Consider the following 27,023-nt stretch of genomic DNA (forward strand, 5'->3'; position numbering starts at 1 on the left):
AAAGAATTTTTAAAATAGAGTGAGATACTTTTACATACTTTCTCATAAAATGTAACAACGCATTTACTGAATACAAGTTAGTGCTAGTCGCAAATAAATGAGCTGAGTTTGTCATTTCACAGTAGTCAAACCTAGTGAAAAACATGATACTGCAATCACTCAATACAAGTTAGTGCTAGTCGCAAACAAATGAGCTGAGTTTGGCATTTCAACAGTAATCCAACATAGTGAAAAACATAGTAACGCATTCACTCGATACAACTCAGTGCTAGTACCCTACAAATGAGCTAAGTTTGTCATGTCTAACAATACTTTATACCTAGCTTTCACAATTTCAACAGTAATCAAACCTAGATTTCACCTAGGTTTAACAAATGCCCTAGCTTTTGTGGGTACTTTGCATTAGGCATTCAAACAAGAGAAACAGTTCATCGCAATTCTTTGAAGATTCAAAACAAATCAACAATAGACACCATGACCTCTACCTGTAGCTGAGTGAACGCAAATTGATTTTTGTGAAGTCAGATCCAATATCAGTGTTTCCACTCCCCATACCACTTCTACAAAAGAAGTCTTCCATCTCAAGAGGGAAGACCATGGCAAGGCCACTCATGGTGAGGGTATGTGGATATCTAGTCTGCATTAAGGAACGTGAAACTTTTCAGTTACTGGGTACAGTTTAAAATGCAAAAAGAAAAGGATACGTGCTATCGAAGATGTCAATTCCTGCAGATACTGCTTGCAGGACCTCCTCTGCAGTAAATAAACAACCATGTTTTTATCCTGAAGCCCCAATTCAGTACACCTTGCTTTTTTGTTTTTAGTTTTTTTTTTCCTTTTGGGGATTTTTTTTTTTTTTTTTTTTTTGGGGGGGGGGGGGGGGGGGGGGGGGGGGGGGGTTATGATGTCATTCACTTCTAAAATCCACTAACCTGGCATATCGAGTCCACTTATATGCCGGGGTTTCTCATCCGGTATGTTTGCCTGTGACAGTAATGTAATGAAATAGAAACCAACAATAGCAAGCCATGTGAAGGGTTAAAAAGGAGCATCCTGAACTGAACCAAGGCACCTTGATTTTATGATCATATAATCTTAGTTATCAGATAAGTACCATGATAGTCTCAAGTAACAATCCACGATCTTCGGCACTCTCACCCAACCCAAAACCACATATTGAGAAACCTGTGCTTGAAACACAACACAAGCAAAATATTACAATCATAAAGAGATGCAAAAGCGAAGCTTGAGGAGAGTAAAGACCAGAAATGTAGTCACAACAATTTTCAGAATAGATATAAGCTAACAGGATGAATAGAAATGGGTTTTTGGTTCAGAAGCTTTTCACCACCACTGCTCAGTTTTCTTTAAGAAAATTAGGCTTACAAGGTACAAAAGAGGCTTGTATGTAGAAACAAGAATTACCTTACAATAATGACAAGCCTTTCAATGGCAACACTGCAATACTTGCCACAGATAATGCTTCACGATTCCAATTGTTTCCAATTTTTCAGGAATCATCTTTGTAAAAGTTTACTTGCAATACTTCAGTCTCGTGATGCATCCCTCTAGAACTTGGAAGATTCATTTTATTTTCATGTAAACCTAGAATGGGGCCAGATTCACTTTTAAAGAAAGTGCTAGTTGCTGACTCACAGTGGTCATCCACGGTGAATATAACCATTAGCTCCATCATGCATATTATAGGCCAAATATTTTGACACATCCCAACTAACGTCATCAGTGATGAACTAAGTAAGAATCATGGACATCTGCCGTCTCAAAGGCATATCCAAGGACTCCCCTCACAAGCTTTGCTATCCTTGGATTGCTAAATCTGGTAAGCACGGGCTCCCACCTGAAATCCGCTCAGAGTAAACCCCAGGCAATGAGCCTTGCCTGTTGTTGGCTCCAAACACGGACACATTGTCCCTTGCCCAGATGGCAAATACACTTCATTCTGGGCCTGATCTTCTCTTGGCTAGGTTCCCGACCACTTCCCAACACGCTCTCTTTCCCAAGGGATCATTGTCAAAGACAGGCAATGCATAAAAACGAAAGATTCAGGTTCCCAAGTAGCCTGAGACAATAAGGACCCTTCCAGATAACTACAAAATTGTGGGCAACACCATTATGCACCACAGCTAACTAAGATCTAGTATGTCATTTGAACTGTTAGCGGGATCTTTTTGTATGCTTCAGAAATAAAATGCCAGGATCTGCTAAATTTTTGGCATGTCCTAATAGCATCATGCTGAGTCCAAGCAGGGGAGATCGCACATTGGACAACAGGTCGCCCGCATGCAAGCACAGTTGCACATCCAAAAGGGTTCCTCTAAGTCCTCTGTGTGTGCCACGCCTGTACGTGTGCTACAGTAAATCTAGATGACCAAGCAGGTTAGCTGTATGTTTCTTCACAACGGGAGCCTCTTATGCTAGAATAAATATAGTCCATTAGATTGTTAGCATGTTACAACACCATGGAAAATGAAGTCCGTCCAAGAGAGCAGAATCCACAGATACATACCAGGAACAACCATAGAAAAAGGCATGTACAGACATAGATTGATCCGTGATGTTTACCTGACACATCACGCTTTGCAGTCTCCTGAGCAGAAAGACTTCTATCTTCTACTGAGGCCCCGCCAACAACACAACCTAATCCAACGTTTACATCCTTCTGAAACTCTCAATACTTCAAAAATAAGAAAAGTTAAATTTCAGGCTTGAAAAATAAGCATACGACTTAATGCAATTTTCATACAAAGAGATGACCTCCTTACATCTAGAAAATCTGAAGCTTACAGAACCAATTCTCTTTTTCTTAAACCTCACCAAAACATTGCCTATAGTTAAGGTACTGAAAGAAAGGAAAAAGTAACTGAGCTATTGGCTGCCTAAAGGCTCAGAAGAACAGACAATAATTTGAGCTGCAATTATATAGACGGTGGTTACACTGCAAAAGCACTAGCTCAGAATTTATAATAGAGGGTCACCTCTGCACTGCTACAAGCCCCAGACCTTTCTAAGAGCAACAATCAATCACAAGGATAGTGAGGCAGGATCTCCAATCTGTATCAAAAAAACTCTCTCGCATGAGAACTTCATCAAATGAGTTCTGTAAATAGGGATTTGCAGTTTCATCTTGTGATTACCACACTTGTACTCCAGAGCCTAGGCAGCCCTACCCATACACCGAGTTTAGGGTGTCGACAGCAAAAGATCAAGAATGGGCAATACAAGCATTGTGACATGTAACATCTGTGATCACAAGCTAAGAGAAGCAATGTGGAGAGAAGATGTCAAGAAAAAAGCAAAAACTTGCTTTATCTGCCAACGCTACAACTACAGCAGGGGAAGAATTTCCTCAAGACGCTTTTGAGGGTGTCCCTTCTTGTTACAGATTAACCCCACATTAGAATTTTGAGCAAGTTACTTTTCAAGGCCCATAAAATCATCTACAAGCCTTAATTGTGGACATTTATCGTACTTTACAGTGTACACATCACTTCAAACATTTACATTCTGACCCAATGTGAGTGTCAAATACATAAAGAAATACTGCAAGAAGCACCAGTTTTGAGGTAACTAATTCTTTGAGGGTGACAATCTAGTCATCTTTGTGCCTCGAGTATTGTTAACCATACATTTCCATATGGAAGCCGTTTTCATTCACACTGTTGCCTTTCAAGTTCCTTGGTCTTTTTGCAGTGAGAAATCTAAGTCGTGCTCTCTACTCACTCAGCTCCAAGCCCAAGACTCACATGTACAATGGGGGTGTCAAGGCTCCAACTCTGTCGGAGAGTGCAGGTGAAAAAGTGCTAGACTGAACACACATCCCAATACTAACCAGCAGGGCATATTGTCACAAGACGGGCACCACGTGCCAATAGAAAAGAACAGACTGAAACAGACTTTTAGCACTTCAATAACAACTGAATTGAGAGAGAGAGAGAGACGACTCGCGACACGGAGTCGCGGAATTCCACCCAAGAGAGTATTCGCCCCAAACCTTGGCGCACCTTTTGGTATTTCTTTATATTGCATCAACACAGTACAAGCCGGTACTCCAGACTCTGCACCTTCTCCAGGAACCATGCCAGAGAATGAGCCCTAGGCCTTTGGCCTAAAAAGCAATTACAGTGAAAAGCCTTCAAACTTAAAAGCTTCTGGTCCAAAAGCAAAACCAAAAATTTGCCAACGTAAATCATGGAAATCTGTAAAGCCTGCCACGTCATCGGTTAGCGCAATTTTCGGAAGAGTTAGGGTTTCCAGAATTAGGGTTTGCAGATTTTAGGGTTAGGGTTTCCAGAATTAGGGTTTCAGCAGTTAGGGTTTTGGGCAAAAATTAGGGTTAGGGTTTCTGCTCACGGGCAACCACGTCATCACTTTGTGACACTTCTTCTATTACTTGTTCTTCTTATGGTTTAGTCCCCTCGGCCGGCATCTGTAAGTCGACTCCATTCTTTAGGCTTTGACACGTATAGCAGTTTGTTACATCTCCCCTTCTTGAAAGAGAGTAATCGTCCGCGATTACAGCATATCTGCAAAACAACTCAAGTTAGCTCAAAAATTTCCGAGGGTCATTCCGAGGGACATTTCGAGGGACAATCAATTTACTCTTTTTATTAAGGAGTTAGCTTCTCCTTCCGGCTGTTTTGATCAAGGAGTTAGCTTCTCCTTTCTGCTCTTTTGATCAAGGAGTTAGCTTCTCCTTTCGACTGTTTTGATCAAGGAGTTAGCTTCTCCTTTCGTCCAGATCGGAACTCTTGATATTCCGGCGTAGTAAAATTAGCCATCACACCCAGACCGTACTGATCTTCCACGGGTGTCTTGATGCACTAAAATTACATACCCAAGCAATCTCGTCCAATAAGGAATATTCAGTAATTGGCACATCACAATGCAACACAAATGCTTACATATGCATGTTACAAGACACAACAAATAGCGCCGCTGAGCACTACGCCAAGACAAACAGTCTACGGTATGAAGCTACTCAACGACGACCTCGTCACTCCCCGCACAAATAACCTAAAAAGGTCCGGGCCATGAGCTCAAAGGACTGTACAACCAAACGCTCCCCAGACCGCAGTTTGCGTCACTTGGAGGTTTAAGCATACAACCAAACGCTCCCCAAGCATTGGCCTGCGTCGTTCGGAGGTTTTCTAGCATACAACGAAACTCTCCCCAGGCATCGGCATGCGTCGTTCCGAGGTTTTCAAACATACAACGAAACGCTCCCCAGGCATCGGCCTGCGTCGTTCTGAGGTTCAAACAATACCAAAACAGTATTTCTCACTTCTCCACCCGGGAGTAAAATCACCAATCATTGAAACCAGTATCAAACCAGAGTCCAACAATTCAAATCGGCACCAAAACAGGTTCAAAACAGATACTATCCATTTCAAACAAATTCCAAACAGGAACACCAAACAAGATCAAACAGACTTAAAAAGCAATCTCGACATCAGTCGAGCTCGAAAAGTCGATTGACTTTCCATCTTGAAACCTGCACCAAAAATTAGGGTTAGGTTCCTTCCATGAGGTCGTAGCTGAGCACAACATGGTCCATCAGCTCTTGGACAGACAGTGTTTCTTTGGCGGCGATGGTAGTCCCAAGATAGCAATCGCACTGAACCTCCGAGGTTATCAACAAGAGACACCTGCTGAGAGATGTCTAGAAATTTCAAGCTATAATCTGCTAGGGTTCCATGGCAAGCATTTCAGGATACCCCACTCCACCAGAAGTTGCACTCCGAAGGAAGATGTCAAAAACCATATAACTTCGGGAAAAATTTTTCTTGAAAGCTTGGCGAAGTACTTGGGAGTATGGTGCTTGGTAGCTGTAGACATCGACATCTGCATGGCACTGCTTCTGAGAAAAATAGTGACTTGAAACAAATCTGGATCCTTCTCTTGCAAGTGATCTTAATTGGCTTATGCCCTGTAAGACAAGCGGTGAATACGGGAGCGCGCCCGATGCGCGATGAAGTAAGGGTGGGAGTGGCTAATAAGTCCGGGCTGGCGGGCGAAGATACCGTGAATAAAATTCCAAAAGCTCTGTCTGCTCTTTTGTAGGACCGGTATGCTTTCAAAAAAGCACACACCTGATGCTCTGATACCACTGCCACAAGACGGGCACCACGTGCCAATAGAAAAGAACAGACTGAAACAGACTTTTAGCACTTCAATAACAACTGAATTGAGAGAGAGAGAGAGAGAGAGAGAGAGAGAGAGAGAGAGAGAGAGAGAGAGAGAGAGAGAGAGAGACGACACGTGACATGGAGTGGCGGAATTCCACCCCAAAGAGTATTGGCCCCAAACCTTGGCGTGCCTTCAGGAAGCATGCCAAAGAATGAGCCCTAGCCTCATATTTAAAGGCCTTTGGACTAAAAAGCAATTACAATGAAAAGCCTTCAAACTTAAAAGCTTTTGGTCAAAAGCAAAACCAAAAAGCTTACAGCGTAAATCACGGAAATCCGTACAACCTGCCACATAATCAGCCAGCGCAATTTTCGGAAATCTCCCTGCTGCCCTTAGGGTTAGGGTTCGGTTTCTGCAGTTTCAGGGTTAGGGTTTCCAAAATTAGGGTTTGCAGATTTTAGGGTTCGGGTTTTCAGAATTAGGGTTTCAACAGTTAGGGTTTTTGGAATTAGGGTTTGCAAGTTTTAGGGTTAGGATTTCAAAAATTAAGGTTTGCAGGTTTTAGGGTTAGGGTTTCAACAGTTAGGGTTTTTGGCAGACATTAGGGTTAGGGTTTCTGCTCTCGAGCAACCACATCATCACTTTGTGACACTTCTTTTGTTACTTGTTCTTCTTAGGGTTTAGGCCCCTCGGCCGGCATCTGTAAGTCGGCTCCATTCTTTAGGCTTTGACACATCAGCAATTTGTTACACATATACAAAACATAGAGGACAACCAATGGCTAATATAATATCTTAATCAACACAGCTACGCCTATCTCCGAACTGTGGTGGCAGTAAACCAACAACGATATCCTCTCGACCACCACTTTCTCTGTCTACCACGTATCTTCGATTACTAGTACAATTGCCTGAACCTAAGCCCAACTGTAACTGTCGTCCATGTCCTGTGACATTGTAGCCAGCTACATGTTGCCCGTCACAAGACCACTCACCGTCTCAGAGAGTGGTGGTATAGCTAGCTCCCACAACTTTGCAAAGTAAAGGTGGTGATATGTACAATGGGAAACAGCAGAAAACTGCGGAACTATTGATGCTCCGAGGATGCCGGCGGCACGAAGAGAGGCGGGTATGGGGATGGAGGCCATGCCGCCACGCATATGGAGTAAGATAGGGGCCAAAGCCTGGATGAGCGTATATCCGTTAAGGCATTGCTGACCCATGAGTTGGTGGAAGGGGGGCAATGTGAGACAGTGGGCGCAGGTAGCTGGTAGCCTGAAAAACCACCGAAAGAAGACGCATAAACTGACAAGAGTGGCTGTGTAAATGTAGAGAAAGATGACCCCACAAAACAGATGGGGAAGCCAGATGAGGAGACGTTGTTGTCACATGCCTCTCTGCACCATGAGAAACAATAGCAGCATCCATGATCCTCTCTGCGGGTACTAACAAACTAGCAACACTAGTAACAATAGTAGAAGGCACAACATTGGATTGTAAGACAGAGGATTGCGAAACCGCAACCGAATAAGCATAAGCACACGTAGGAGACACACTAGCCACCACAAGAGTTTGCTCCTGGATAGAGGACAGTTCATTGGTGTTATGTCCTGCTAATAACAGGAGAGGGGATCTAGTCCATGGCGCCGTCGGATGGGTGTCCAGTGTCCGGGCGGACGTAGTATGAACCCGGCCAGTGTGGCAGTCGCTTTCATAAAAAGAGGCCAAGGCCTCATTTGGAACTATTGAGTCTCGACCCCCACTGGCAGAGTGCCACTAGTTAGCCTGTGAGGCTAGGAGTGCACGAGGTCACCTCGAGGAGGTGAGGCCGGATGGTATGGGACGCTCGGTCTTACAAGTGCATGCCTACGTCCTCGGACGCTTGCCCTAGAGGCTCCTTAAATTTCAACCATGACTATTGCTTGGCATAAGATTCTGAAAATATTTAGTTCGTCTTCCAAAGATCTTGCAAAACTATTGTAGGAAATATCAAAGTGTGAGACAATGTGTATCCTTAAAATGAGGCATGCATCAAAAATGTGACATGCACTCGTCATCACTGATCCAAAAAAAGCAAATGAGCAGGGTGTGTCTAGCACGGAGAGCTACCGGATGGTGGCTATGGTCCGGTAATTCGTCCAACGCGTGTCCATGGGCGGTCCGTGTAGCCGGGAGATACTCCCGCTAGTTCGTTTCAGGGTATCAAAGCTAGCTTGGCTACTAGTTGGACCTTGTACACACTTACGGAGCAATGGCTGATTGGGGCAAGCTGTTTTGATGTAAAATTTAATATCTTCATCTTTTTCTTCTCTTATGTAGCTTTGCAGGTGATGTTTTCCATATAATTTTCACTGTTTTTTTTCAGAGGAAATCAGAAATTTGCATAGTGCAATGCTGGTTTTTGCTGATTTTCTCAGAAAAAAACAGAACTTGAATTATTTTCTGCAATTTTGCAGATTTTAGTCAAAAAATATAGAGGTTTATGATGTAATCTCTCTGACTTTATAGAATTGTGCTAAGAAACAATGGTTTGGTGCGTAATTTTGCTCATTTTCCAGATTATTACAACTGTTTTTACACAAAATTCAGAAAATTGCTGATTTTTTGTTCAATTAAACTTCATTTCTCCCTTGCTGATGGAGAGAGAGACTTAAAGAAGAGAGAGAATACTTTCTTGAACTGTAAAAAAGAAAAGGACCAACCTGCTCTATAGAGAGAATCCCTGTGGCGAGCGCTTGGCACGGAGTCCGCCAACAAGAGAGAAAATCACGGCGTAGAGAGAGAGAAGCAGACTAGCCTCGAGAAGAGGCCAACCCAGTTGCAACATAGAGAGAGAAATTATTCGCAAGGAGATTGGAACGTGGAGAGAAAGTTATTGTCCTGTGAAATACCCCTTAAGTGAGGATTAGTTAATTAGTGTAATATGGAGAACTACAAACTAAGAGAGAAAAGATGAACGACTATCAAATTATTATCCATGCCTATCACAGGCTTTTTACAGATAGATGGGGTGTGCTCTAGCGCACAGAGAGAGAGAGAGAGAGAGAGAGAGAGAGAGAGAAGTGGGTGATGAGGTGGATGACAACGACAATCTAGGGCGCTCCATTTTGCGTTTGTTGCTAAATTGGCTTTATCTTACAGAAAAATAATTCTAAATGAATTATTGGAATTTTAAGTGAGAGGGCTTTTCTCACTAGAGACATCCAAGTACAGAGTATTCATAGTGCGTCATTCAAAGTAATGACGGGAGCACTGAGAACGGGAATATCTGTAAGGCCACCAAGAACGAGTACTTCTGATGCGTCACATCGGACGGGTGACAGGGACCATCGGAAAGAAGTATCCGACCATCCGGGAACGGACATCTCTGATGCGTCATAGGATGGGTGACATAGAGCATCGTGAAGGAGATTGTACTGTAAGTTCGGTAGGAAAGGACTAGGTGATGGGTATTCCTGATGCGTCACAAGGTGGGTGACGGGTGCATCGAAAAGGGAATATCCATAGTCGGGAGGAAATTCCGAACTGTGTTAGAATTGTGCACAAGGAAAAGCAAGCACTTGAATGAAGACGGGTTCAGAGGAAACTTTGAGGAAAAACAGATGCTTTCTGAGAAAGCGGGATTGCTTTTCGGGAAAGCAGATGCTTTCCCACGAGGAAGTTTATGTTTGCATTGCAATTGTGCGTGTGATTGCATCCAAGGACGCCTGGGAAGTGCTGTGAAAGCATTGTTTTTAACTTATAAGGTTTTATTGAGTTTTTGGGCAGGTTCAGACTATTTTTTTTAAATACGCCAGCCGCCCATTTAATAAGTGGGCAGCCATCTGATAAATAAGGCAACAAATCAGCCAGCGTTTTCTCTCTCTTTTTTTGGCAGAACGGAAAAAAAAAACAAAAAAAAAAATTATTAGAAAAAAAAAACGGCCGCGATCTCTACGCAAGCAGCTATTCGTGCCTATAAAAGCATCACATGCCCTCACTCAGAGGGGAGGACCAATCTTTGCAAGGAGGAGATACTGCTGCAGATTTCAGCCGTAAAGAAGACGTTGCCGATGATGCCCATGGCTGCCCCAAGAGTACCAGATGTCACCAAGACCCAATGCACGAGTTCCCTCACGAAGAAGTGCCTACAAAGCGTGTTTCCATCACAACAAGTTGCTGTTTTTCTGTGTTTTCAACCCATAAACGCCGTAGACGGAGTTGATTTACCAGAAGGAACCCGAGAACACACCTCTTTTGTGTGTAGGATTGGAAGAGAGGATTTTCTATGGAGAGATCTCTTCCGAGGAATTGCTTTTCGAGAATCGAGTTGCGTTTCGAGCGTCAAGACTTTGAAGGTAACGATTTTCATGTTCTGATCTTTGAGTATTTGATTGCAGGTGTACTTCCTCTTCGTGAGGGAGTAGGAGCAGAGGAAGGCATGAGCCTCTGCAGGAGAAAAGCGCTCTGAGGAACTAGAGCCAGATCAGCCCAGGGGTTTTGTACCCGAGTTTGGGAAGTAGATCCACGGATCGGAGAGAGGTAGTCTCTCAAGTTGTGATCCAGAAGTTGGGATTCCCAAGTAAGGACTTCGTGTCCAGGAAAGCAGAGTTGTTCTACGGGAAGAGGACTCTGGAAACAGAGTTGGAAAAGAGAGTTGCAGGGATGTCATTCCCTGAGTCTGGAAGGTGAGATCCAGAGGCAAGAACCTTGATTCTCGAGGAATTGGAATAAGGAACGGAAGTTCCTTGGAATAGGGTTTTGCCCTAGGAATCGGAAGCTGAGGCTTCCAGGAACCATCAAGTCTTATTCTAGAACGAACGTGGTAATACGTTCGGTTCAAGTGCTTGTATAGACTTCTCCTCAGTAATAAAGATACTATTACGCGGGGGGGGGGGGGGGGGGGGGGGGGGACCAGCCTATCTTCTGGTCCCCAGTACTGTGTCGATCTTCTCACTCTCTATCTCTCTCTCTATTTATTTCTCTCTATATCCTCTGGCTTCAGTAATAAGTGATAAATCCTATTTATCCAAATGTATTTTATATTGTTATGCGCTCTCGTTTGTGACAGTGGTATCAGAGCATGGTCTCCTCTCTTTCTCTGTAAAGGAGGAGGACGACTCTGGGAAGATACAAGAAGAAGCCATGACAAGCCAAGAGAGAAGTAAGTAGGCGGAACCCTAAGTCCTGCAAGGAAAAGCTCGCAGAGTTGGAAAAAAAAAATTCTCTCTGCAAGACGTCGACACAAGGCTTGGGATTCTCTGAGAAGGCGACAAGAGCATGATGCTCAAGAACCTCAAGAATCCAAGGAGCGGAATGCTTGAGATTCTTCAGAATCCAGAAAATATCCATGAACGTCAATCCAGAACTATAGCCATGAAATCCCGTCATTCCGGGAAGGATATGAAGAAGGTCTTTAGACCTCAGAACACTGCGGTCAAGTTTGATACTTTTGACGGATGGGAAGATGTCCCAAAAGCTAACGCTTTCATTTGACAGTTTGAAGTTGCCTTTGCAAACGGCAATTTCTGAAAAAGCGTCGAAGATGAGGCATGTGATTAAACACCTCAAGGGGATTGCAAGTACTTGGTGGTATACCAAAGCTCTGCAAGGAACTTACAACAAGACTTGGATTCAATTCAAGGCTGAATTTTTTTGACAAATTTTTTTCCTCTATGCTTTGAAGAAGGCATCCAAGAAGATTGGGATCGGTTTGCCCAATAGGAACACAAGTGAGTCAAAGCAAGTAGTGGTTCACTCTTGCCCAAGTAGCTCCATTCTTGATCCTCTCTGAGGACGGCAATATGAACAAATTTAACTAAGGACTTTTGCCCGAATTTGTAAACCCATATGCAAGATACTTTGCAGCAGATGGTGGAGTCAGCAATACAAAGCTGAAAGTGTACACCTTAGTGTACATAGAATCCAATCCCCGTGGTGGGACGGGAAACATTGAACATAGAAAGTTTGGAGTACGGGAATTAAATCTAACTCCTGAGTTCTTGAATAGAAGACCCTCGAACTCTAAGTGAGAGGGCAGGTTTTTAATCAAAGTTACATCTTTGAGGAAATCATAAAGTGCATTGTGCTTGTTTGCTCTTTTGCACAAGATATGGTTATGTCTAACCGGGACTACCACTCTCAAGTGTTTATGAGAGCAGGATCAAACTGAAACATTGTTTTCTGAGATGAATTGGTTTGCTTAACTAGCCGGAAGGTCAACTATTGATCTGGTATCCGGTAATTCTCGAACAGATTACCTGCTACTGCGGGTAGGAAATTATGAAGGAACCATTCTGAGCTTTCCAGCAAAGAAAAGCTTTCATTAAGCTTGAATAGTCTTTAAGCCCACACCCCCTACCCGGTAAGGGAAGATATGGTAGTGCTTTTCGCACAAGTGAATGAACACTCTCTTTACGAGGGAAGGAACGAGCGACGACTATGGCCTATGCTCCAGGAATCCAAAGATTGAAATCCTAGATTATTTGATGAGCGGGTTTTGCTCTAAGGTCGAGCCAAGGGATCGTCAAGTTGAGCGTCTTCGCTCTAAGGATCTTACGAAGGGAAGGTAATTTCCCAGGTACACCGAAACTCTAACACAGCTTAAGAATTATGTACACTTTTGAGTACATGGATAACACACGAAGATGCAGACCTATACCAAGGAGCTGGACGAGAGTTTGTTATACTCTCTTGAGTGCCTTTTTGCGCGCAAGGATATTCCGACACGACAATCTCTATTTGAGATGTGTTTGGTAGAAGGAATTTGAGTTTCTCTACGGAGAAGAGGTTTTCTGATAGTCGTTGATCATTGAGTACGCTATGTGCTTTTACCATTACAGTAGCAACTTTTGGTTGCGGTATATGTTTCTCCATGACCAGGTCAAGTAGCATTTACACGCTGCTGGAATAAATTCGAACTATTATGTTCGTAAGAATATAAGTCGCCAACCGTTTTAAAATGGTAAGAATTACCTTAACCACATATGGGAGAACATCCCTGAGAATCAAAGAGGGTTCGCTCTATTGTGAACCGGGTTTGAACGTACGTTCAGAAAATGCTATGGCTAGAATCCTATCTGCTTGAGATTTTGCAAGTTGTCATTGATGCTTGCAAGGTGAATCATTTTTTATGATTTTGCAAGAAAGAGACGCTAATGGGCGTCGGGAAAACACTGCTAGTGGTAATAACTCACAGGAGAATAAGATTGGAAGGAAGTGCCGCCGTGCACAAGGAATCTTCGGATTGGAACCGTCCGCCTACGTTGAGCGACGGTTCGGAATAAGAACCTTCTTTAAGGTGATCGCAGACTTTGTTTGTGAAGGAAGATATCGAGATTAATACTCATGATTTGGGCATTCCCAGTGTGGGAGGACACAAGAGGTTTAATACCCTCTCGACTAACAGCGCAAGATTATGCGCAAGGACAGATACCTAGATTGATTTCTAGGAGGATTATTCTTCTCGGGATTGAGAAGGTGGAATTGAGTTAACAAATTCTCGGATTAGGAAACTTCCGATCTGTTGGAAAGACGCGAATGACGAGTTCTTACATGGCTCGTAAGTTTGATAATTGGTGAAGGATATCCTCGAGGTACTAGAGGAAGGACATGAACCGGTAAGGTAAGTATTGAATTATTGAATTTTTGAATTTCTGTTTAAATTAATTTTAAAGTTCTCTTTTGAGAAAGAACTAGCTCAACTCACCATTGAGCAAGATTTGGAATCTTTCCGGTTTCTCCCCGGCAGTTCAGTTGGACCTCTACAGTTGAGGACAACTGTTTATAAGTGAGAGGGATGTTGCTAAATTGGCTTTATCTTACAGAAAAATAATTCTAAATGAATTATTGGAATTTTAAGTGAGAGGGCTTTTCTCACTAGAGACATCCGAGTACAGAGTATTCATAGTGCGTCATTCAAAGTAATGACAGGAGCACTGAGAACGGGAACATCTGTAAGGCCACCAAGAACGGGTACTTCTGATGCATCGCATCGGATGGGTGACAGGGAGCATCGGAAAGAAGTATCCGACCATCCGGGAACGGACATCTCTGATGCGTCATAGGATGGGTGACATAGAGCATCGTGAAGGAGATTGTACCGTAAGTTCGGTAGGAAAGGACTAGGTGATGGGTATTCCTGATGCGTCACAAGGTGGGTGACGGGTGCATCGAAAAGGGAATATCCATAGTCGGGAGGAAATTCCGAACTGTGTTAGAATTGTGCACAAGGAAAAGCAAGCACTTGAATGAAGATGGGTTCAGAGGAAACTTTGAGGAAAAACAGATGCTTTCTGAGAAAGCGGGATTGCTTTTCGGGAAAGCAGATGCTTTCCCACGAGGAAGTTTATGTTTGCATTGCAATTGTGCGTGTGATTGCATCCAGGGACGCCTGGGAAGTGCTGTGAAAGCATTGTTTTTAACTTATAAGGTATTGAGTTTTTGGGCAGGTTCAGACTATTTTTTTAAAATACGCCGGCCGCCCATTTAATAAGTGGGCAGCCATCTGATAAATAAGGCAACAAATCAGCCAGCGTTTTCTCTCTCTCTTTTTCTGGCAGAACGGAAAAAAAAAACAAAAAAAAATTATTAGAAAAAAAAAAACGGCCGCGATCTCTACGCGAGCAGCTATTCGTGCCTATAAAAGCATCACATGCCCTCACTCAGAGGGGAGGACCAATCTTTGCAAGGAGGAGATACTGCTGCAGATTTCAGCCGTAAAGAAGACATTGCCGGTGATGCCCATGGCTGCCCCAAGTGTACCAGATGTCGCCAAGACCCAGTGCGCGAGTTCCCTCACGAAGAAGTGCCTACGAAGCGTGTTTCCATCGCGACAAGTTGCTGTTTTTCTCTGTTTTCAGCCCATAAACGTCGTAGACGGGGTTGATTTATGAGAAGGAACCCGAGAACACACCTCTTTTGTGTGTAGGATTGGCAGAGAGGATTTTCTATGGGGAGATCTCTTCCGAGGAATTGCTTTTCGAGAATCGAGTTGCGTTTCGAGCGTCGAGACTTTGAAGGTAACGATTTTCATGTTCTGATCTTTGAGTATTTGATTGCAGGTGTACTTCCTCTTCATGAGGGAGTAGGAGCAGAGGAAGGCATGAGCCTCTGCAGGAGAAAAGCGCTCTGAGGAACTAGAGCCAGATCAGCCCAGGGGTTTCGTACCCGAGTTTGGGAAGTAGATCCACGGATCGGAGAGAGGTAGTCTCTCAAGTTGTGATCCGGAAGTTGGGATTCCCAAGTAAGGACTTCGTGTCCGAGAAAGCAGAGTTGTTCTACAGGAAGAGGACTCTGGAAACAGAGTTGGAAAAGAGAGTTGCAGGGATGTCATTCCCTGAGTCTGGAAGGTGAGATCCAGAGGCGAGAACCTTGATTCTCGAGGAATTGGAATAAGGAACGGAAGTTCCTTGGAATAGGGTTTTGCCCTAGGAATCGGAAGCTGAGGCTTCCAGGAACCATCAAGTCTTATTCTAGAACGAACGTGGTAATACGTTCGGTTCAAGTGCTTGTATAGACTTCTCCTCAGTAATAAAGATACTATTACGGGGGGGGACCAGCCCATCTTCTGGTCCCCAGTACTGTGTCGATCTTCTCACTCTCTATCTCTCTCTCTATTATATGCTGATGATATTGTCTTGATCTCTGACTCACCAGAGGGTATGCAGCGACAGTTGGATGCATTACACAGTTTTGCAGAGGATAGTGGATTGTCTGTAAACCTTGGTAAAACCAAGGTCATGGTGTTTAACACCACACCGCAGTGGATCAGGAGATCGGCACCGACCTTCACGTATGGTCAAGAGATTGTGGAGTATACAGATGCATACACTTACCTTGGGATAGTCTTCACTGGGCCGAGGTTTTCTTTGGGGAGAGCAGCAAAGACTAGACTGACCAGAGCTTATGCGGCCTTGGGAGGCTTGGAGAGGATGTGTTCGCAGGTTCAGTTCCAGGAACCTCGGACAAAGTTATGGCTCTTTGATACTTTAGTAGCCTCAGCTATGATGTATGGGGTACAGGTATGGGGACCTTCTGTAGGCCAGGATGGTTGGAGACGTATGGAGAGGCCCTTGGTATCTATGATCTCCCGATTGATTAGAGCCAAGGCCTCCGTACCTCACGCGATCATTCGAGCAGAGCTAGCTGCCCCCCCCATGGAGATTGAGGCGCTTACCAGATCAGTGTCCTTTGTGCACAGCCTATGGGATACTACTAGAGACAGATATGCTAGATTGGCCCTTGAGTCTTCCAGACAGTTAGCTCTAGAGGGGGACACTTCATGCTGGTATGCACAGATGACTTCATGGTTTCAGACGCATGGCTTCACCATGGACAGGTTGCCCCCTTTCCAGTATTCTCTTCAGGCACCCTCGCTGTCTCTTACACGAGTGGAGATCACTAGACTCATTCGTCAGGACCTGATCCAGCTCGACACCAGGAGGACATGGATAGAACCGCCTCAGGAGTTGAGCACGAAGATGGCTTTCTATAGAGAGCATCTTCTCCACCTCACAGGAGATGGGTTTGTGATTCGACCCAGCTACATGGACACACATATGTCTCATGGTTTGCGTTGTGCCATTGGTCAGATACGCACATCCTCACATCAGCTCGAGATTGAGACCGGTAGATTCAGAGGGATACCAGCAGACAGCAGGATATGCCGATTATGCCAGAGAGAGCCAGAGACAGAGTTGCACTACATATGTCATTGCACAGTGTTCTATGAGATACGGGGGCGTTTCCACTGCTTATTCAGAGAGGGTTTTGGTCCTCTATCTAGGGTCATGAGTTATGAGGATCAGAGATGTCTTGGACTATATCTACTTGAGTTACACAGGTATAGAGACACTTTACTGGGGAGAGCTAGAGAGAGGCAGTCCCAGAGACACATTACAGATTTCTTTTCACTAGATATGGGACAGCCAGAGGAGCAGCCACCACTGCAGAGCTCGTCCCACACTCATTCGACCACTACTGGCACTCTCATCGACCGAGCATTGGAGCTACAGAGATACAGACGACCGCGACTGAGGAGAGGAGCTACACAGCATCGACGGAGACTACAACAGAAGATTCGAGCCATACTCTCTCGACATCCAGAGTGCAGATGAGGATGGATCCTCACCATTTCTTCCATCTTTGTTTCACACACTGTTACATCCAGTTTACCGGGTACCTATTGTATCAGCTGCTACACCCACGTAGTTTTAGATTGTAGTAGTAGTAGTAGTATTTTGTTCCACTTCTAGTTCTTTTCTAGTTCTTTTGTACCCAGACATGGTATTAGATTCACTATTTTGTAACTGATTGGTCTCATAGGTCATTTTGGCCTTTTGAAGACGTTAATATAACATTTCATTTTTCTATATCCTCTGGCTTCAGTAACAAGTGATAAATCCTATTTATCCGAATGTATTTTATATTGTTAATAGTTATGCGCTCCCATTTGTGACAGCGTTGACGGAAGAGGCCGCTCACAAGTTGCTCCCTGCAACACTACCTCAGGTTGCATTTATAACTTCAATGGAGATGCGGAGCGCCACATCTGGCGTGGCCTTCAGGAGATACGAAATGGCGCCCTTGTTGGCACTACCCAACCTACACTGTGGGCGGTCCCACATGGCATTTCACCTCCCCCTGCAATGGACTCCAAGGTAGGCCGATTGCATCTGAGAACATGAGGTGTAACCTACCTTGGTCGTAGTCGGTCAACCATCTCTTGCCTATAACGTGCTTGTTTCTCAAGGCTTCATTCTCAAATTGCTTCCAGACGGCTTCTGTACTCCGATATTTTTCCCATGCTCTAGGCAAAAGGGGAACATAATCTGCTTCCAATTGCATCCCAATATTGTAGGAGACGATACTATCATTCCTGCGTTGGCCATGGCTATTGTGCAGTTCTTGCATTCGAACCATTTTTAAACTTTTTCGCTGGCCTCATGCGTAACAGTAGATCACATGATTATAATGTGAAATCTTTGGGTTGGTTCTCATGCGATATTGAAGATGATGTTTTAGCATTTTCGTTACTTTTTGACTCAAATGGTCGAATGCGAGAGAATGGGGCTATTGTACTGGACTCATTTTGATCACGTTGAAGATGGTACGTGTTACTCCAAATTTGCCTTCGCACTATATACGGGCCGACCCATTTATGAATGAGTGTTTCCAAAGTTTTTTCACTTCGACATAGGAAATATAGATAAACGTTTTGTCCTTCAGTATATTCAGCAGAGATTCTTTCCTCATCGTAGTTGCGCTTGTATCGAGTTTGTGCTTTCGCAATGTTATTTAATATTGCTTGTCGCAACATATGCTCCCTTTTAGAGATGAGCATCCCATTTATTCGCATCTTGATATTTTTATCGATTTGTAAAAAATGGTAGTTGAGGTGGAAAAATTGGGTCTCTACCATACATTGCAGGGCTGATCCTAGTTAAACTTTGCATTGTACACCTATACGCATGTAGTACATAAGGTAGCATCTGATCCCAATTACTATAAAAGTGGGTCTACAAAAGCTTTTAGAGTCTGTTTAATTGTTTTATTTAATCATTCACATAATCCATTTGCTTGTGGATGATATGGTGACGCAAATTTATGCTCTATCCCTAGGCACGTAGTGACCACCTTGAGGACTTCTGCTTTGAAATTTGTACCTTGGTCAGATAGCAAAGCTATGGGCAACCATGACGTATCACAATATCTTTCAGGCGAGACCTTCTCTTGACACCACCTCACATAGTGCTCAAGAGAAGAAGAAAGTCAGGAATGATGTCATTGCTGATGCAGTGAAAAAGGAAGCTTGCTTTGGTTGTGGCCAGACGGGCCACCAGATCAAAGATTGCCCCAAAAAGAAGACCAAGAAACCGCAAGGACGCCCTTCAATTCAAATTCATGAGATCTCATGTAAGTCTGACTTTATTCAAGTTGAAATCCATCACTTAGCGCATAGTTCATGCACTAATTGTACATTTAGCACCAAAGTGTTTGATAAGCACGATCTTCTCCATTTTCCCGGAAAGATCGATGGTCTCAACGTACAGTGATCATGAGTATCATGTGAAGATGGCTCGTGGCCAAGATACTAATGTATGGAATCAAATGGTTCCTGACTTGACGCTCGAGCTAGCTGATTACAAAGAGAACCTGGATCTCTGCATCATGCGCCTGGATAGAGTAAATTTTATCTTAGAAATTTCATGGTTTTTTTATAAACAAGATATATTGTATATAGACTATGTACATCACTCTCTTGTTTTTGTTAAACACGACATGCCTCGTGTATGTTTCGCTTTGTAATCAAATTTCTATAAATAATGGGTTTGCAATACCAATTGTCACTGCTAAGGATACAATGTCTTGATGTTGACTTTTATCAATGTATACCATCTGCATGGTTTGATTCATTAGTGCTTGGTTTGACTCACAGACCTAGACCTGCACCTGCACCTGCAGAGCCTTAGGCCCTCCAGCATGTGTGTCCACAGACAGAGCGCACGCGCGAGAGAGAGAGAGAGAGAGAGAGAGAGAGAGAGAGAGAGAGAGAGAGGCCTCTTCTGCCTTGGGAGAGAGATCCCAAATTGGGAAGAGATAGAGAGAGATCTCGAAGCAGGGCCTCCACGTGGATCTCCTTGCCCCTTTCTCACTCTCCTCTAAAACTTCCCCAGCATCTTCTCACGTCTCTGTCACAAAGTGATGACGTGGCTGTCGGAACCCTAACCTACTGAAACCCTAAGTCTGCTGAAACACTAAATCTGCTAGAAACCCTAACCCTAGTATGACACGTGGCAGCAATACGGACGTCCGGAATCTGCGGCGGAATTTTACAGCAGCTTTTTGACATGTTTTTCCTACGCATATTAGCGAGAGAGAGAGAGAGAGAGAGAGAGAGAGAGAGAGAGAGAGAGAGAGAGAGAGAGAGAGAGAGAGAGAGAGAGACTTGGAATTGCTTTATTTGCCAAGTAATGGCATGAGAGAGAAAAGCAAAAAGAAGTGCTTTATTTTTAAAAGCTTTTGAGCTTTTGAGTTTCAGCTTTTGGGGCTCTGCTTTTAACATCCCTTGTAGCCATTAAATATGTGAGCAGGCCTCATAACTCAAAGCATCTGGACGCAGAGTCTGAGTGTGAGCGCCTACCCGCACTCTTGTACTTTGAACTCAGATTAATACAAAAAGAAACACCGAAAGGGGTGCCAGTCTTTGGGCAATATCTCTAGGCACGGAACTCCGTCGGGCCAGTGTTGAATCAATTGTGAATTGTAAACTGTTTTGAAGTGGTTATTTGGTGCTATCGCGGTAGATTCTTGACTTGGAATGTCCAAGTTTGTTACAATGGTATCAGAGCATGGCCGATTTCTCTTCTATGGGAAAAGGTCAAACAACTCCCTCTGCATCCGGAGGTGCGGGAAGAGATCACAACGAAGATTTTGGCAAGGAGTATGGCCCGCCTGGGCCTCCTTAGGCGGAGCGTCGAGAGATGGAGCGTTAACAATTGATCGGCAACGCAACAAAGATGATGCTTACCAACCCCAAAACCCGCTCTCAAGAAACCTTCTGCTCCCAAGAAGTATACAGAGAAGGAATTAAAAAAAGGTGGTTGATGCACGAATTGCTCAGCTTTTTGACACGCAAAACAAAGCGGAAAAGCAGGGCAAAAAGCAGAAGAAAGGCACTAACTTCCCGGGTATTTGGGTCGTCAGTCGACTTTTGAAAAGGCAAAAAAAAAAGAAGAAGCGTGTTCGATTTGAAGGAGTACCCAGTTCTTCTTTCTTCTTCTTCTTCTGACAGTTCTTCTAGCTCATCTGACTCGAGCAAAGAAGACAGAAAAGGTAAAAAGCGAAGCAAGAAACAACGTCTCGGAAAGGACAAGAAAAAGGCAAAGAAGTCTAAATCTCGCCCAGTGAGAGACAGTTCTACAGAGGACTCGTCTACAGACAGTTCAACTCTGATGACAGCAACTTTCATGCAAAGAAGCAGAATTTTTATAAAGCCAAACAATATGACTTTTTGGAAGAATAAATGCAAGAAAGACCGAGAGTTTAAGGAAGGTGGACAGTCAATTAAATTTGACACGTTTTCGGGATATAGAGATGCTTCAAAGGCTTTGTCTTTTGTACAGCAGTTTGACATCGCTTTCGCTGGAGGACGCTACTCAGAGCACTCTAAGATTCGGAGAGCTGCCTCTTACTTTAAGGGGAATGCTCGAACTTGGTGGTCCACGCTTCTTTTAAACAAGACTGTGCCAGTTAAATGGCTGAAATTTAAGAAGCTTTTTATTTCTTCTTGGATGACTCGAGAGTATGAACGTAAATACGAACTGCCTGGAACCATCTTCGGATGACCAAGAAGGATACAGTGGACGCTTATTGTGAGAGATTCTGGAGCTCTTTTCTACCCACCTCTTCATTTAAGTAGATCTCGTTCAAGGAACAGATTGAGCGGTTTACCTTGGGTCTACCTACAGAGATCCGAGATCATTGCTTGGGACAGAAGTCAGCTTCTATTCAGGAGTTGATGAGTCATGCGAAACGGGGTTTTGCCATTCACTCTGGCAGTTCGACCTACCCCACCGATGAGATCATGACACAAAGAGCCGAACAGACTTTGACAAATGAAAGTAGAAAGAGGAAGAGCAACCCAGAAAAGAAGATGCACGACCCAAGCTTACTCCTCAGGAGACTCTTCATGGGAGAATTTGTAGGGTTGTCATTTGTATGAACCTTGACTAGCTCAAGGTGCTTGCTAGCGAGCTCGCTTCATCAAGGAGGGGAAGTGCTTTGGATGCGGAGAAACTGGACATTTCTCCGCGAAGTGCCCTAACAAGGCACCAAATGAACGGGATGAAGAAAGGCCAGAAAGTTCTAAAGCACCTGAGGGACGTGGCAGAAAAGGCAAATAAAAAGCAGCATTGGTATCACATTGCGTGGGACCCGAACCGAATTAAGTAAATGAATGTACAACTTTGTTGTTTTTAGGGCAAAAGGAAAGATCAAGAAGCTCTTTTAAAGGAGCCAAGGCCAACTGCTTATGAATTGGCGGCTCGATTTGGAATTACGCCCGACAGGCTGAGGCCACAGGTAATGGTAGTCCGAGTGGCACCCGGACGGGATGTTGCTATTACACCGAGCATTGGCAAACTTCGTTTGCAATGACAGGGGTGTTTGGGGCACGCGGAGTTTTACATAATTGCCTTGGAAGGTTGAGACGTTCTACTCGAAATGCCTTGGTACCACAAGAACAACGCCGTGGTTGACTACCGGGCCGATAATGCGACTTTGACAATTGAAGGACTCAGAGATTGTCCTTGATGAACTTCAGTTTCTTTACTCTTTTTTTTTTGGGAGAGATGTCACGGGGACGTGGCAACTGCTAACTTTAGTTGCTGGTTTCTTTCCAAGGGGTTTTGTTTTATTGTTGAGACCCTCTTCTTAAGGTAGCAAACGGTCGGACATGGCCAATGTGAACAGTAGTTTCACCCGCAGATGGGTAGTGGTCGGCACTGGAATTCGTATGGTAAGAGGATGTCTAGGCTCAGAGCAAGATCATATAGGTCCCCCCGTCGCACTTAGCAAGTTGGTGGATATTAGGAAGTGAACTCAATAAAGGCATAAAGTCAAGGTGGGATCACCAACAGAAAGTATCCGACATTTGGGCCACATTGCACTTTTGGATGCGGTCCCAATGAGGATTGATGGTCAGATGACCAATGGGAGCCCAACGGAAGCATCTCCTAAAAATTAGGGAACTGCTATTTTGGGCCGTGAAATCTGTTCACGTCATTACCTTCAGTATGACCAGGGGAACATTTTATTACTTTGCTGCAAAGTCAACTGATGCACCAATTGAGAGATTTTTAAGCAGGAAGCCCAATGCGGGGAAATTGCATGTATGAGTGCCAAGTGGCACTTTTTGGTCAATTTACCAAGTCTGGGAGAACAAAACCCGTAACTGACTTTCTGGAGCAGTTTTGGAGGTTGATTACACTGATTTTCAGCCATTTCTCTCCATTTTTGAGCTTCCCATGACTTTACCTTGGACCAAGGAGCTCATTTTCAGCATTGGAAGGCATCAGATGCGTGTTTATAGGGCTGTTTTGCTGCGTTTTCAGCGATACACAGGTTTTGGCAGCCATGGAAATCTTTCCCTTTTTGCATCTATTTGTTCACAGATGCATTACAGGTCAAGGGCAGAAGAGGGGGCGCTCGATTTATGCTAGGGGGATGCTTCATTGAGAAGCTGACACAGGTTAAGAGCTATGGAGTGCTTTCTTCCCCTCCCATGTACAGTGTGGTGCTAGGAGTGATGTCCTACACGCTACACACTGCTCTCTCTCCCCTACGTGCAATTATGTGATGCCCCACAAGAGGGCTTTTCATTTGACCAATGTACAGTTATGTGGGTTCATGCGCGATTGCCGAGGCAAGAGCCTCTTGCACAGGTACTGGATTAGCTAGCGGCTAATCCCCCGCAGGTGCAGGTGAATTCGGAGAGGTTTCACGTCAGAAATCTCGTCCGATTCAAAGGGCAAGTAGCCCTACAGGTGCGGAAGCTCGAGGTCTTGCTACAGATGCGATCGGCACGCGAAATTGAACCCAAAACAGGGAATTACAGCCTGTTGTGTATTTTTGCAGGTTCAGGGTTCCGGCCCTAAACGGACCCTAATATCCCAAGGAGGTTCGGGGACGCGAGGGGACCGCTGTACAGGTGAACTGGCGCATTTTCGGGGCAGAAAACAGAGAATTCAGCGTGCTGCAGATTCTCGCCAGGTTTTGCAAGGTGTCCGTATGCGTCGGAAAAGTCACCTATTGCGTGGGGATACTAACTGTGAAGCATCCTAGTACAGTTATCCTACCGAAATCGGGCCAGAACAGGTGTTTCTTAGCCTAGATTGTGCGGGGCAACTTGTAGGAGATCACACGTTTTATTCCCTCTGTTAAAGAATAAAGAAATACCGAAAGGGGCGCCAATTTTGGGGCCTACAGGTTGTCGGCGTCTGCTCGGGGCATTCTAGCTTCCGAGCCGTGTGTGTATTCAAGTGTTAATTCCCGTCGTAGATTCTCTTTGCAAAGTGCTCTATGTGTGTGTCTACAGTAAAGAATTTTCGGGTGAAAGCCAAAGCCTACCGCCCCACGGGCCGGTTTCAAGGTTCCATTGCCGGGACATCAATCACTTTTTCCTCAAAGAGTGAGCCTCGGTTGTTTTGGGTAAAAGACACAGAGTACAGGAACGCGGGATTACAATTTACACTATGGCCGACAAAGGGAAGGACATTATGGAAGAGGGTTCCTCTTCACACGACAAACATGAAATTCCGCATGTTCGCCCTGCCAAAAATTGGTCAAATTAGGGCTGATTTTCTCCTGCGTTTTAGGGTTTGCAAGTATGAACCAAGTTGAGATAGGGAGAGGTCTCACGGTGGTAGATTGGCCACTAGATCTCCTGCAAGAGTGATGTGGGTTTGCCAGGTGACACCCTGCTTGCCGATTCTCGGAGGCGATTGCTTGTGGATTCTTTGACGCATCGGTAAATAATCTTGAAATTTGAGCTTAATTGGTCTTGGGTGGTACGTCGGTGTTGTGGAATTATGCTCGTTTGCAGAGGCAAGAGCCTCTTGCACATATAAAAAGTTAAGGGACAGGTTGCAAGATGCTATGTGGTGAAGTTCAAGAAGTATCCACCTATGGATGCAAAGTGGATGGAAGAGCATGAACTGTCAGAGTCACCAAATGTATTGCAGCTTTACCTTGAAGCCTTTGGGTTACAGCCTACTTATGCCCCAACGCAACGTGTGCAAAGGAGGGCTAATGATAGTGCTAGTACATCAAATGTACATATGAATTTTGTGTAATAGATGGAAATGACAAAAGTATGAAGGCCTCATTAAGTCATTTGTATCTATATGTTATGACCTTTCTTGCGGATACATGCGATGATAAGAGAGTGTTAATAGCACAAGATCATCAGTGGCGTGTATTTATGGTATGCAATCGAGGACGTTTGCGATTTCAAGAGGGGGGTATGTCACGGGGACGTGGCAACTGCTAACTTTAGTTGCTGTTTCTTTCCAAGGGGTTTTGTTTTATTTTTGAGACCCTCTTCTTGAAGTAGCAAACGGTCGGACATGGCCAATGTGAACGGTAGTTTCACCCGCAGATGGGTAGTGGTCGGCACTGGAATTCGTATGGTAAGAGGATGTCTAGGCTCAGAGCAAGATCATATAGGTCCCCCAGTCGCACTTAGCAAGTTGGTGGATATTAGGAAGTGAACTCAATAAAGGCATAAAGTCAAGGTGGGATCACCAACAGAAAGTATCCGACATTTGGGCCACATTGCACTTTTGGATGCGGTCCCAATGAGGATTGATGGTCAGATGACCAATGGGAGCCCAACGGAAGCATCTCCTAAAAATTAGGGAACTGCTATTTTGGGCCGTGAAATCTGTTCACGTCATTACCTTCAGTATGACCAGGGGAACATTTTATTACTCTGCTGCAAAGTCAACTGATGCACCAATTGAGAGATTTTTAAGCAGGAAGCCCAATGCGGGGAAATTGCATGTATGAGTGCCAAGTGGCACTTTTTGGTCAATTTACCAAGTCTGGGAGAACAAAACCCGTAACTGACTTTCTGGAGCAGTTTTGGAGGTTGATTACACTGATTTTCAGCCATTTCTCTCCATTTTTGAGCTTCCCATGACTTTACCTTGGACCAAGGAGCTCATTTTCAGCATTGGAAGGCATCAGATACGTGTTTACAGGGCTGTTTTGCTGCGTTTTCAGCAATACGCAGATTTTGGCAGCCATGGAAATCTTTCCCTTTTTGCATCTATTTGTTCACAGATGCATTACAGGTCAAGGGCAGAAGAGGGGGCGCTCGATTTATGCTAGGGGGATGCTTCATTGAGAAGCTGACACAGGTTAAGAGCTATGGAGTGCTTTCTTCCCCTACCATGTACAGTGTGGTGCTAGGAGTGATGCCCTACACGCTACACACTGCTCTCTCTCTCCCCTACGTGCAGTTATGTGATGCCCCACAAGAGGGCTTTTTCATTTGACCAATGTACAGTTATGTGGGTTCATGCGCGATTGCCGAGGCAAGAGCCTCTTGCACAGGTACTGGATTAGCTAGCGGCTAATCCCGCGCAGGTGCAGGTGAATTCGGAGAGGTTTCACGTCAGAAATCTCGTCCGATTCAAAGGGCAAGTAGCCCTACAGGTGCGGAAGCTCGAGGTCTTGCTATAGATGCGATCGGCACGCGAAACGGAACCCAAAACAGGGAATTACAGCCTTCTGTGTATTTTTGCAGGTTTAGGGTTCCGACCCTAAACGGACCCTAATACCCCAAGGAGGTTCGGGAACGCGAGGGGACCGCTGTACAGGTGAACTAGCGCATTTTCGGGGCAGAAAACAGAGAATTCAGCGTGCTGCAGATTCTCGCCAGGTTTTGCAAAGTGTTCGTATGCGTCGGGAAAGTCACCGATTGCATGGGGATACTGACTGTGAAGCGTCCTAGTACAGTTATGCTACCGAGATCGGGCTAGAACAGGTGTTTCTTAGCCTAGATTGTGCGGGGCAGCTTGTAGGAGATCACAAGTTTTATTCCCTCTGTTAAAGAATAAAGAAATACCGAAAGGGGCGCCAATTTTGGGGACTACAGGTTGTAGGCGTCTGCTCGGGGCATTCTAGCTTCTGAGCCGTATGTGTATTCAAGTGTTAATTCCCGTCGTAGATTCTCTTTGCAAAGTGCTCTGTGTGTGTGTCTAAAGTAAAGAATTTTCAGGTGAAAGCCAAAGCCTACCGTCCCACGGGCCGGTTTCAAGAGAACTGAACGATGGATGAAGGTCGAATATGTTTTGACGTGAACAAAAGAACGCCAAGATTTTCTCCACACTC

General features: G+C 44.5%; 1 protein-coding gene across 5 annotated transcripts in view; it reads right to left on the bottom strand.

Moving 5' to 3' along the window:
- LOC147419289 (uncharacterized) overlaps positions 1–27,023 on the bottom strand; it is a 116,084-nt gene that overhangs the window by 18,145 nt on the left and 70,916 nt on the right. For all 5 annotated transcript variants that reach the window (XR_015187088.1, XM_086505323.1, XM_086505322.1 and 2 more), the window contains exons 4-8: positions 2,584–2,680; positions 1,115–1,185; positions 933–984; positions 705–753; positions 486–632 (exon numbers count right to left, since the gene is read on the bottom strand). Coding sequence is in view for 4 of the 5 variants with exons in the window: in XM_086505323.1 (XP_086361449.1) it covers positions 486–632; positions 705–753; positions 933–984; positions 1,115–1,185; positions 2,584–2,680 (416 nt within the window). In the remaining variant the exon portion in view is untranslated. The remainder of the gene's footprint in view (positions 1–485; positions 633–704; positions 754–932; positions 985–1,114; positions 1,186–2,583; positions 2,681–27,023) is intronic.

The sequence above is a fragment of the Adiantum capillus-veneris genome, chromosome 29 (genome assembly GCF_014529385.1).
Source record: "Adiantum capillus-veneris isolate H3 chromosome 29, ASM1452938v2, whole genome shotgun sequence".
In the NCBI taxonomy this organism is placed as follows: Eukaryota; Viridiplantae; Streptophyta; class Polypodiopsida; order Polypodiales; family Pteridaceae; genus Adiantum; species Adiantum capillus-veneris.